The sequence below is a fragment of the Pristis pectinata genome, chromosome 28 (genome assembly GCF_009764475.1).
Source record: "Pristis pectinata isolate sPriPec2 chromosome 28, sPriPec2.1.pri, whole genome shotgun sequence".
NCBI classification, from domain to species: Eukaryota; Metazoa; Chordata; class Chondrichthyes; order Rhinopristiformes; family Pristidae; genus Pristis; species Pristis pectinata.
The window spans coordinates 25,255,095-25,268,823 of record NC_067432.1 but is presented as its reverse complement, the minus strand read 5'-3'; the positions used below and the strand labels follow the sequence as shown (position 1 = coordinate 25,268,823).

Here is a 13,729-nt window from a genome sequence, read left to right as displayed (position 1 = left end):
GGATTCAGGCATGGTAGTGTAGCGGTTAGCGTAACGCTATTACAGTGCCAGCGACCCGGGTTCAATTCTGGCTGCTGTCTGTAAGGAGTTTGTATGTTCTCCATGTGTCTGCGTGGGTTTCCTCCGGGTGCTCCGGTTTCCTCCCACATTCAAAAAGACGTACGGGTTAGGAAGCTGTGGGCATGCTATGTTGGCGCCAGAAGCGTGGCGACACTTGCGGGCTGCCCCCAGAACACTCTACGCAAAAGATGCATTTCACTGTGTGTTTCAATGTACATGTGACTAATAAAGATATCTCATCTCATTATTATTGCAAGCAGGTGGAGGGTAAATCAGTGAACTGACCGGTTCCCCTCAGCTCCTAATGGAAGAGTTTGGCTAAAATTCCCATTTCCCTTCCTTCCAATCATCAGAATCACAAGCACATACAGCAGTGAATATCAAAGTCCTTCCATTCCGAAAGCCGCAGACTGGGTGACATCAGGACGTGATTTCCTGATGCAGCATCTTGATGCAGGGATTTTACCTGAAACATCAACAATTCCTTCCCCCCACAAATGCTGCTCGACTCGTTGAGTTCCTCCAGCAGACTGTGTGCTGCCCAGTGTTTAACAGCCTTCTCTAGTACTGCTATTGTTAAAAACCTGTGCATTGCCTCCCCCTTTGTCTTCCCTTATCCCTCTGGCCCCTCTACCCCTTCTCTTTCCCCTCCCCCACCTTCACTACCTGCTCATCAGCCACACCTTCCTCCCTCTGGTTCCCCACCTCCTTTCCTTTATTCCATGCTCTACCGTCCTCTCCTATCAGATTCCATCTTCTTCAGCCCTTTGCCTCTTCCACCTGTCACCTCCCAGCTTCTAGCATCATTCCCACTTCCCCCTCCCCACCCACCTACCGTCCCCCCTCACCTGGACTCACCTGTCACCTGCCAGCTCGTGCCCCTCCCCCCTCCCCCCACCCTTTTATTTTGGTTTCTGCCCTCTTTCTTTCCAGTCCTGATGAAATGTCTCAGCCCGAAATGTCGACTGTTCATTTCCCACCACAGATGCTGCCTGACCCGCTGAGTTCCTCCAGCAATATGTGTGTGTTGCTCCTGTGCAATTGGATCCCAGTTCCTGCATTTCTTATAACTAAGTAGCATTTAGCTGATGTTGCCTCTACTTATCCTTCCAACCAAAGTGTTTCATATCATGTACCATATCATGTTGTTGGCACAACATTGTAGGCCGAAGGGCCTGTACTGTGTTGTAATGTTCTGTGTTCTATATGTATCTCTGGATTAATTTCCATCTATCATGTGACTGCCCATTTTTTCAGCCTATGTTTTTTTCCCCTTTGTACTACCTCGATGTACTTATGTACAGAATGAGCTGTCTGGATGGCACGCAAACAAAAGCTTTTTACTGTATCTCGGTACATGCAACAATAATAAACCAATTACCAATTATCAGTTACTAAATATTATCTTCGTTCTTTACTGCATTTCCAAATTTTGTGTCATTTGGCAATTGGAATTATTTTTATTGCTCCAATACAGATTATCAACTCATGTCAAACAGTGGTCCCAATGCCTATCCCTGGGGAATGCCTCTGGACACTAACTACCCTGCAGTCTGAAATACTCCCCCAGCTCTTCTGTTTTCTGTCCTCTAAATAATTTGATATCTACATAACTACTGTGTCTTTAATGCCATTAGTTTCAATTTTGCGTCTATGTCTATTAGCTGACGTTTTCAAGCAATGTGGCAGGAAGCAGATAAACAGCATTCTGAACAAAATCTAGTAGAGCCAATGTATGGGCGAGGCTTTAAAATGAGTAAACATCAGGCAGGAGTGAATGCTTTACCACATCTGTACCTACAATTATTCAAATCATCTATACACAACAGTTCAGGCTCCACGTGGGGATGTGTATTTCGGTTTGGGTAAGTAGAGGATGTGCTGATTAGAAGACAGAGCTGCAGACATGGATGTTTACAGAAGGACCGTACTGCAGCAGTGTGAAAAAGGATCTGCATTTGTCAATGAGGCATCACTGAAGGTTTCCAGTCTCATACAAAACTGTTATTAACAAAGTATCAGACACAGTGGAATACATTACAAGGGCACTAGCATGGAAACTTCTCAGTTTATACAGGACCCTGGGGCCATGTAGACATTCCAGGGCTCTTGGTGGAGTCACTGTGATTGCCACCTCAGTGTGGGTGAGCTGGCTTTGCCCAATTGGGCAGTTTTGGGGATGATGGTTGATCTGGGGGTGATGGATGATGGCTGGTCTCCAAGGACCCGTATCAGCGAGCAATTCCTTGGAAACAACGTACTGAGTTTCTCTACTGTTGCTAACTAGATGCCATCTGGAACAGCTACTGTCTGATGGACCCACTGCTAACACAATGGATGTTTCGCATGTGATGATATTACCTGGTCTTGCAGGTCGGACTCAACGCTCAAGGTGTGAACCCAATGAGATGAACAGTTCCTTGCAATGGTTCAAATAGCTGATTGATCTTCAGCATTCACCGGTTTAGCAAAAGTTTTTCGTTCAGTTACCCGGTAAACCGAGATGTGTTACCAAATTCATGCCTGATTCCATTCTCTTATCTGCCTTAGCAATATATGTCTGCTGCATTCATATCCTGCTTCCTCTGATATTTTCATGCCAACTTTAATTCTGGAAACTCAACACGATGTAAGAATTAGAACAAATTGCTCCTTACCTAGGGCTTAATGACAGAAGTAATTGTGGCTTAGTCTGTGTATTAATATACTTGACTCCTCTTTATTGTCAGGTGCAGTTTGAAAAAAGGCTGAAATTAGTGTCCATTGCATGAACATCAATGAATTAACTGCTGCACCTTCGCACACAATAAGCCTGTGAGCCAGTTATGCACCAAGGGAATCAGCAGCCAGGTTCTGCTCTGAATGTTCCTACAATTCTTCAAATCACCACAGTATTCTCAGCAACACCACACAGTTTGTGGTCTTACTGATCACATGGAATCTTCACTTGCCCTTGTGCTTAATATGGAGGTGGACTCAAAATCGGATTTGGTCCAGTGATTCAATTAGATACATTTTATCCACCACCATATTTGGAAGCTTTGCTTAGTTTCATTGCACTGGAGAGAATGCGGAGGAGATTCACCAGGATGTTGCCTGGGATGGAGCATTTCAGCCATGAGGGGAGACTGGATAACCCAAGTTTGTTTTCCTTCAAGCAGAGGAAGATAATGGGTGACCGGATGGAGTTACACAAAATTATGAGGACCATAGATAAGGCACACAATGAGAAAAGTTTCCCCTTAGCAGAGTTGTTTACAACCAGAGCACATCGATTTATGTAAAGGGTAGGAGACTTAGTGGGGATGTGCAGAAGAATTTTTTCACCCAGACTGTGGTTGAAATCTGGAACATACTGTCTGAGGGGGTAATGGAGGCAAAGACTTTCATAACATTTAAGTATTTAGGTGAGTACTAGAAAGGTCATAGCACAGAAGAGTTGGGAAAGGGGATTAGTTTAGATAGGTAACTGAGGGCTAGCATGGATAATGAAAGCTGAAGGGCTTACTTCTTGCTGTATGACTCTATATCTGTACATTCACCAATGTTTTTCTTTACACTTATGGTTAATATTGCTGTAATCTTTTGAGTCTCTCTTTTCATAATGTTTTGCACTCCAATATCTAATAGTGTGTATGATTGTCATAAATGGACGGCCTCAGTGGAAATTTAATTTTTGTAATATTCTTTAAGATGTTGGAATGTGAAGCAGAGTCTGCAGTTAGTCAGTGATATCCCAGCCAGGGCCCACGGCTGACACACCATCCACCTGCCTCTCACTGTCCCTGAGCCAGTGCTCCCAGTACCTCTAGGCTGTTCCTCCTGGTTTGCCAGAGGACGGTGCAGAGATTAGAAACAATTCACACTCCGTCCCTTGCTCTGTTCAGAAACAGGGCAACCCCAGCTCTGTTCCTTAACTGCAAGAATAAGGGTTGGCACTGTGACACAGATGGTAGAGCCATTGTCCTACAGCTTCAGAGACCTGGGTTCTGTTTATGTGGAGTTTGCACGTTCTCTCCATGATCATATCCTCCCACATCCCAAAGCCTTGCAAGTTGGTAGGTTAATTGGTCACTGCAAATTGCCCCTAGTGCATAGGTGAGTGGTAGAATCTGGGGCAATTGATGGGAACACAGAGACACAAGAGACTGCAGATGCTGGAATCTGGAGCAATGCACAAGATGCTGGACGGAAATGGACAGATGAAGGATCTCGACCCAAAACGCCAACTTGTCTATTTCCCTCCATCGATGCTGCCTGACCTGCTGAGTTTCTCCAGCATCTTGTGTGTTGCAGTTGATGGGAATGTGGGGACAATAAAATGAGTAAGGGTAGGATTAGTGTAAAGATGAGGGCTTGATGGTCAGTACAGCCTTGGTGGGCTGAAGGGCCTGGTTCTGTGACCGTAATCCAGTTAAATCTGCACTGGGCCATTGGAGAGCAGTTTAGGGGGAGAACATGGACTGAGTCACATAAAGACCAGAATGAGTCAGGCTGATACCTTCCTTTCACAAAAGGCATTATTGAAGTCTTTGGACTTTGCAGCATTCCTAGTTATGCTGATTATTCTTTTAAATAGCACGAGATTGAAAGATGTTGGTGTTCCGAGAGATCTGGGAGTCTTTGTACACAAAACACTGTAAATTAACATGCATGTCTAGAGGGAAAATGGTATGTTGTTTTTTATATTGCAGGAGGAGTTGTGCAGAAGTGTAAGTACATCTTCTTGCAATTTTCTGTAGCCTGGGTGGGTCTGCACCTGGAATATTGTGAACAGGTCTAGTTTGCCCACCCAAGGAAGGATATACTTGAGAAGGTCAGAGTGCGTGGTGAGAAGTGATCTCATTGAAATGTACAGAACTGTTACAGGCCTAGACAGGATAGATGTGGACTTGATCTTTCCCCAGGCTGAGTGATCTAGAACCAGGGGTCAGAGTCGCAGAATAAGGGATTGGCCATTCAGGCTGAGACGAGAAGAAATGGCTTTACATGGAGGGTGGCGAATCCTCGGAATTCTCTACCCAATAGGGCTGTGGAGGTTCAGCCGTTGAGTATATTCCAGACAGATTGATATATTTTTGGATATCAGGGATCAGTGCAGGAAAGTAGCATTGAGGTAAAAGATCAGCCACAATTGCATGGCAGAGCAGAAAATGAGGTCTGTATTCTTGTTTGTACACAGGTTTTGCTGAGTTTCCCCTGAACCTTTGAGTGCAAAACTGGTGGCTGTGGTGCCAGATTTTAATTCCGTAATAGTTTTACTTACAGCCCTATGTGTGGTGACACACGCCGGCCACATGTCTTCCCTAAGCTACTGCATTCCTGATCAGTGCTTTGCAGTGTTTGCTGTGACCCCACAACTGTACACTGCAGAGCAGCTGTTCAATGATGAAACAGGTTTGTTTTAGACTCTTTAGGTGCAAGAAGTCAGGGTTTACATGGAACCTTGGTTATTGACAATGCCTGCGACACATTCAGTTCCACAGTTTACCTTTTCCAACATTACAAACTAATGGCCGGAAGTTTCTGTCATAAAGCCAGCAGCTCCATGCAGAACTGTTGGCCTTTAGCTCCAAACTGTATGGAGGTTCAGGATCCTCGCACTGATATAGCATGGAAGCCCCGAACAGTAGGAAAGTTGTCCACTCTCATTATCTCAAGTCTGATGCCAGACAACACAAACTACACCCAGTTTAGTGACCCTATTCACCTCCATAGAGAGGAATGGCTGAGAGTTTGGTAGATTTTTAGATATTAAGGGAATTGAGAAATCTGAGGTTAGTGCAGGAAAGTGATACTGAGGTCAAACGTCAGCCACGATCTTTCTGAACGGCACAGCAGGTGTGAATAGCCTGCTTTTATTTCTATGTTTTCACATAGGACAAAGTTAATTTTCTTATGTTTAATCAAACCAATTTAAATATGTATGATTATTTTAAGGAATTACTAATCTTTTACATGTCAATATAATTTTATATTTTTAACGGTATGTTTAACTTGAATTGCTCTTGAATGTTGTTGAACATTGACAACATGTAAAGCCCCAAGTTCTCTGACCATAACGGCGATTCACTGGCTCCCAAATGAAGCGTTTCGAGGGACCCGCTGACAGACCCTGCACTGCTCAGGGTGTGTCCCTCTCATCAGAGCAAGCTTCCTTCCAGAAGTTGCCACAGAAAAGCATCCGGGGAAGAATAGGCTTGGTGAGCGGCATTCCTGATATTCTGGGGCACTACTAAAATGAAATACTGTAAGTGCTGGAAATCTGTTGTAAAAACAGTGAGAATACTCAGCTGGTCAGGCAGCTTGTGAGGGAGAAACAGTTAACATTTCAGGTCAATAGATCATTAGCTCTTCACCCAAACTCTGTGACCCGCTGAGAGTTTCTAGTTTATTACATAGAATTTCAGAGAGCTAGAAATTATCTTGCACAATGCAATTTTTTTAGGTACTACATGAGTGAATTTTATCTAAAACCCCAATTACATGGTACCATGTGCTTTCAGTCCAATATTCACTCTGATCAGCACACATCCCTTCCACAGTGTTGTATCCAACACATTTCCTCTGCAACCTCCACTCTCCTTGATGCCAAGAGATCAGCAAATGTTTGTGTAAGGCCAGTTCGACCATGTCACACTTTGGGTGTTAGGCACCAATGTGGAACAGACCCCTGTGCAGCACCCTTTCAATGCCAAATTTCACACGTTGAAGAACTTCTGAGCCGTTGAATTTATTACACAGTAAACTGACCAACAGACCCAGTTGACGGTCCATGCTGATATTTGTACTCTACATATTCTCTCGCCAGCCATCTTGGTCCATTGGCCTCCTCATAGCCTTCCCCTCCTCCATGTGCCCACCTGGTGTCCTATTAGATGTATCTTTGGTACTCACCTGATCTACTCACTTTGGCACCACATCCACATACTAACCACACTCTGGGGTAAAAGCGTCTGGTGAATTCCTGACTGGATTTATTTGTGCCTTTTCTTGTCTTTGACTTGCCCATAAGTAGCCACATCTTCTCAATTAACCCTTAAAATCCTATGATAATTTTTTGTTTTATTGTTATCCCTCAGTCTTTTCATTCTTAAGAGCCTGTTAAATGTTCTAAGTGTTCAGCTTCAATATCAATTTTTCTAAACATTTCCTAGCTTTCGCCATGTCTCTGTTTCATTTCATAAATAAGGAGACCTGGATTATGCACAGAACTCCATGCAGTCTAACCAAACACAGATATAGACAAAAATCTAGACAACATTTAAATAATGAGACTTCAAACTAAATAGAACCAATGAAATATACAAGAAACTGGTATAACTGGATATATCTATAGGTGAAATTCCCATCTTTTGTTATATTAGCACCAACCCCTCACTCATTCTGGAGCATATCATGTTTAGTATGTTTCAATGAGCCAATCAGAATGCAGGTGCTAATGTGCTGTTGTTTTAGACCAAGGTAATGGAAAGTAAGTGGCTCTGGTCATCCACTGGACAACAAGGAAATGTTTGCAAGGACAACAGGGCTATGCGGGCTGCTCAGATAGCGAGCAGCTACAAGCCCACGAAAGGCAAGAGGGCACAAACCACCAAAGATGGGGAAGGGCAGCAGCCAAACATTAAATCCATTAAATAGTGGTAGTAATGAATATATTTAATTAGATGCACCATTTTTTTCACTGCTGGGGAGGAACATAGGAACAGATCATTCCTTACTTTTCCTGAATATCTCACTTTAACTAATGACTTCTGGTCAATGATGCAATCCAAGGTACCACAGCTGTGGGTGCAGGTTATACACTGGGGTCACAACCTCACCTCACCCTATAAGCTAAGGACAGCTGGCTGATAAATGTGGCCAGGACAACAAACACACATTATAGGAAGGATGTGGAGGCTTTGAAGGGGGCGCAGAAGAGGTTTACCAGGATGCTGCCTGGATTAGAGGGCATGTGCTATAAGGAGAGGTTGGACAAACTTGGGTTGTTTTCCCTGGAGTGTCGGAGGCTGAGGGGAGACCTGATGGAAGTTTATAAAATTATGAGAGGCATAGATGGAGTAGACAGCCGGTATCTTTTTCCCAGGGTCCAAATTTCTACTAGAAGGCATGCATTTAAAGTGAGGGGGAAGTTTCTTAGGAGATGTGCGGGGCAAGGATTTTTACACAGAAAGTGCTGGGTGCCTGGACTGTGCTGCCAGGGGTGTTGATAGAGGCAGATACGACAGTGCTGTTTAAGAGCCTCTTAGATAGGCACGTGAATATGCAGAGAATGGAGGGATATGGATCACGTGCAGGCAGAAGGGATTAGTATATAAACCATCATTAGTTTAATTAGTTCGGCACAACATTGTGGGCCGAAGGGCCTGTTCCTGTGTTGTACTGTTCTATGCTCTATGTTACTGTACGTTCTTTTGCATAATGGGCAGGGGAACAACCTTGCTGACAGGCACTGCCACTTCTTTCTCATGGTTTGACTGAATACAAAAACACTGGGCCCCACTAGCAGCTCCTGTATCCGCAAGATGGGGTTCAAATCCCATTCCAAGCTTTGAGCATAAAAATCAAAGTTGATTTTGGAGGGACTAACCAATATCACTAAAGCTCATTATTCCATTGCAATTTGTGGAACCATGCTGTGTGTGCAAATTAATTGCTGTGGTGGCCACCACTTCAAAATCCCATCTGTGGCTGTGAAGCACTCTGGAATATCCTGATACTACAAACTGCTTTATAAATGGAAACTCTTTCTGTTTAGAGTGAAGAACATTCCACTCAACCTAGCTCATTGTTCCAGCATGCTAATTCTCCCAACAAAGAAACCAATTAGAGTAATGTCAGGGGGATTATACAAGTCTTAAAAAGAAATGATTGAACTAATTCCTCGTATTGTTGTCACATACTGAAAATGTAAAGCCTTTTACATTTAAGATGACACACTTACAGAAAGCAGAATGACGAATTCACAAGCAGCGAGAGGTGATGTGCTGGGACCAGCCGCAGGAAGACAGACTGCTACTGGAATACGCTGTCATTGAAAAGCATTAAACTTCTGATTTCTGTTTGTAGACTAGTGGATTTAACCTTGTCACTGAGCAACGGGAAGAAGAATAACTCCGGCTGGCATTGTATAATGCTTTAAATCCAGGAGAATAATGAGGCAACCAATATGTTAGGGCAGATTTTGCTGAGCCTTTCCCTGGGTATAATGAATCAGCTGGGTGCAGAGCACAGAGTAAACTCAGGCAAGAGGATCCCAGCAGGTGCTAAAGCCAGCCCAACTCTCTGCCGCCTAATGTAAATAGATATTTATTAGCAGATACTTCCCTTCTGTGAATTCCACTCAAAAATTTCTTTACACGCAAGAGTGAAATATGTTGCAAGGGTTGAATTTCTGTGGCAAATATCACTCCCAAAACGCTCAGAGAGGCAGAGAAGCATGATTCATTACCCAGGAAGCTGTGGGCTGGTTTCTCCTCCACCACCCGAATCCTCCTGGCACCAGCGGGGATCACAGCAGCTTCAACGTAACCTGTGGCAACAAAGGTTAAATCAGTCAGCAGGGTCCTGCAAGAACAGCAGCTTCCTCTCCAAGGTCTGCACTGAGGAATTGCACAACAGACTAAACCACGTAAAAAAGTCCTCACAAGGTACAGATTTTGGACTTTGACCAATTTGAAATAAACAATTAGGAATCATTCTGAGAAGTCCATGGACAGTAAGAGTTAAGCCATTAACCAAATAGGACTTTGAGCACCAAACAAACTGCTGGAGGAACTCAGTGGGTCGAGCAGCATCTGTGAGAGAAAAGGAATTGTCGACGTTTCAGGTCAAAACCCTGCATCAGGATTTTGAGCACAGTCGACAACTCCTTCAGATACTCAGTAACTTCTGGGTTCCCAGGGAAAAAAAACGAGCTGCTGGATGAACTCAGCAGGTCAGGCAGAATCTGTGGAAGGAAACGGACAGTTGATGTTACAGGTCGAGACCTTCATCTGGAGCATTCATTTGGTTTCCTACTCTGCCATGTGTACACTTGGCCTCAGCTCACAGAATGGTGGAACTGCAGAGAGTGTCATTGTGTTTACCAGGGTCTTATCTGATCCTCAGTTCTTCAATAGTTTGTTGTCAGAGTGTGGGTTATACTTGGCAAGCCTAGCATTTGTTGTTCATGGTATGGCTGGAACAGTGTTGTTGTTTTCCATGAGCTACTGCAGTCTGAGAGGATTATCATTCAGGAGGGAACTGTTATTCTTGGTTAATGGAATGTGGAGATGATGAGGATTTTGATGCGATGCATTTCATGAAGTCCCTACTGTGCTTCATCGTTTGAAAAGGGTATTAGGTGTTTTATTTGGCACTTGATACAATGTGATTCTAATATCACATGAAGGGGCAAATAGGACTGATGAGATTGTTCCAACAGGAGCCAGCACAGACTCAACTCGCCATGGCCTCCTTCTGTACAGTAACAATTCTAGAATTCTTATCAACATCATTAACATAAAAATTAGCTTCACTTAGAATTCATCTCAGTGCCCACCCAAATGATGGCATCGTGCAGTCAGAGCCTTCAGCAAGAATGCAGAACTCATTGTGAACCAAAACTGACTAAAAGTTAACTGGAAGTTCCTATCCCATTGATGCTGTGGGAAACCCAGTGTCAGTGCCAAACTTTTCAAACAAGCTTTAAACTGGAAAGATAATCCTGAAGCATTTGCTTATACAAATGCAAGCTTTTCTTCTGGACTGCTGCTCTGTGACAATGTCTTCAACATCACCGATCATCATGCAGATAATGTGATGGCTCAGGTGTGGTTGGGTCTGTCCTTAAATAGCACTGCCAGTGTAAATATCAGAGGAAAATCTCAAAATCTTCTCCACCAAAGTATCTTTGTTGTCCTAATGGTTGGACAACTCATGGTCTTGTAGCAGGTAAACAGGATGGAGATGGCCAAGCAAAAGGGAAGGTTACGTCACTCAAATTGTTGGGGTGTGACGTTTGGATGATAATGGAAGATTGCTGAGGGAGAGAGAGATGGCAACAACCTGCAGAGAGCTACAGGCAGATCATTCTGAGTGGTTGACATGGTCAGTTCTATCTGAAATTATCTAGAGTTAAAGAATAACTTTTATTTTGAGTTGAAGGATAGTTTGTTAAGGAAATGCAAACAGAATTGACCACCTAAATTTATAGAGAAAAAGAGAGGGGTGGGGGAGGGAGGAAGGGAGGGAGAGAGAGATACCAGGAGTTACAGTTAGGGGTTAAGGTAAGGAAAACAGATGTCCTATTAGAGTATAACTATCGTATTTTATATCATACTTATGGTCATTTCATATAACATTGTATATCACATCATTTGCAGTGTTTACATTTATGTTATTTTGTTCATGGTGCTTGGTCAGTTTTTAACAAGCACTTTAAAGAAGCTCTGGTTTGAGTTTCTTTGAGAGTTTTAACAGGCTTTAAGATAGGCCATTCGGCCCATCAAGTCTGCTCCTCCATTCAATCACGGGTGATTTTTTTTTAACCCCATTCTCCTGCCTTCTCCCCATAACCCTTAAACCCCTTTCCTATCAAGAACCTATCAATCTCTACCTTACACCCAATGACTTGACCATCACTATCCTCTGTGGCAATGAATTCCATAGATTTGCCACCCCCAGCTGAAGAAATTCCTCCTCATTGCAGTTTTAATGGGATGTCCCTTTATTCTGAGGCTGTGTCCTTGGATCTTAAGACTCTACCACTGATGGAAACATCCTCTCCACGTCCACTCTATCCAGGACTTTCAGTATCCAGTAGGTTTCAATGAGACCCCTGCCCCCCCCCCCCCCCCCCCCCCCCCCCCCGTCCTTCTGAACTCCATCGAGCACAGGCCCGGAGACATCAAACGTTCCTTAGATGTTAAAACTTTCATTCCTGGGATCATTCTTGTGAACCTCCTCTGAACCCTCTCCAGGGCCAGCACATCCTTCTGTAGATACAGGGCCCAAAATTGTTCACAATATTCCAAATGCAGTCTGACCAACACCTTGTAAAGCCTCAGCAGTACATCCTTGCTTTTATGTTCTAGTCCTCTCAAAATGAATGCTAACATTGCATTTGCCTTCTTTACTACTGACTCAACCTGCAAGTTAACTTAGAGGGAATCCTGAACTGGGACTCCCGAGTCCCTTTGCACCTCTGATTTCTGAATTCTCTCCGAATTTAGAAAATAGTCTACACCTTTATTCTTCCAACCAAAGTGCATAACCCCACACTTCTCTACACTGTATTCCACTTCTCTGTCCACTCTCCCAACCTGTCCAAGTCCTTCTCTAGACTAGAGAAACAAACGACTGCAGATGCTGGAATCTGGATTAAAAACACGATGATGCTGGAGGAACTCAGCGGGCCAGGCAGCATCCGTGGAGAAAAGCAGGCGATCAACGTTTCGGGTCAGGACCCTTCCTCAGGACTGAAGATAGGAAAAGGGGAAGCCCAATATATAGGTGAGACCAAATGTAGACTAGGTGACCGTTCCGTAGAACACCTGCGCTTCGTCCGTAACCGCGATCTGCATCTCCCAGTTGCCAGTCACTTCAACTCCCCCGCCCACTCCATTACTGATATGTCAGTCCTCGGCCTCCTCCACTGCCAGGAGAAGTCCAAGCGCCAACTGGAGGAACAGCACCTCATTTTCCGTCTTGTAACCTTGCAGCCTAACAGCATGAACATTGAATTCTCCCACTTTAAGTAACCCCCACCCCCTTCCCCACAACCCCCCCCAACCATGCTTCTTCTCTTCTTCCCTTTCCTAGCCTCTTTTTATCTACCTTTTTTTCCTCTCTCTCCTTACCTTTGACCCATCCCCCAGTGGATCTGCTCTCCCCTCCTCCCCCACACCTGCCTATCACTATCTCTTACCTGCATCTACCTATCACCACCTTGTACCCACCCCGCCTATCACTGCTCTGCTTTTCCCTCCAATATTTTGGGCTTCCCCTTTTCCTATCTTCAGACCCGAAGAAGGGTCCTGACCCGAATTTTTTTTCCACGTCCTTTTCTCCACAGATGCTGCCTGGCCTGCTGAGTTCCTCCAGCATCACTGTGTTTTTCATCCTTCTGTAGACTCCCTGCCTCCGCAACACTACCTGTTCCTCCAGTTAATCATGGTATCGTCTGCAAATTTGGCCACAATGCCATCAGTTTCTTCATCCAGATCATTAATATATAAAGTGAAAAGTTGTGGTCCTAACACTGACCCCTGTGGAACTCCACCAGTCACCAGCAGCCATCCCAATCCCCACTCTGTGACTTCTGCCAGTCAGCTGATCTTCTATCCATGCTAGTACTTGCCTCTAACACCATGGGTTATCTCTTATCTTGTTTTCCCCACCTGGATGGGTTCAAGCTGAACTCAGAGAACAGGATTAGGCCAAACTCCCTGCAATCTGAAAGTACAGCTTCATTGCAAAGGTTAACAACTCTTCTGCTCTAATTACAACTGTGATAACTTTACACATTGATCGGTAATCCTGCTTTTCCAGGTTTGTACCATCCTGGTGAACAAGCAGAAATTCAGAACCATCAGCACTACAAACTAACCAGGCAAGGTGCACCGTCAATGATATCACTTTTGTCCCTAAGTGATTAATTGGTTGTTACTTCAAGTCCTACCCC

The 13,729-nt window shown here is 44.2% G+C and overlaps 1 protein-coding gene across 1 annotated transcript in view; it reads right to left on the bottom strand.

The window, feature by feature from the left end:
- Positions 1 to 13,729, bottom strand: part of adamts17 (ADAM metallopeptidase with thrombospondin type 1 motif, 17) — a 357,749-nt gene that overhangs the window by 69,943 nt on the left and 274,077 nt on the right. Inside the window, 1 exon segment of the mRNA XM_052040638.1 lies at positions 9,515 to 9,595. Within this exon segment, the coding sequence (XP_051896598.1) occupies positions 9,515 to 9,595 (81 nt within the window).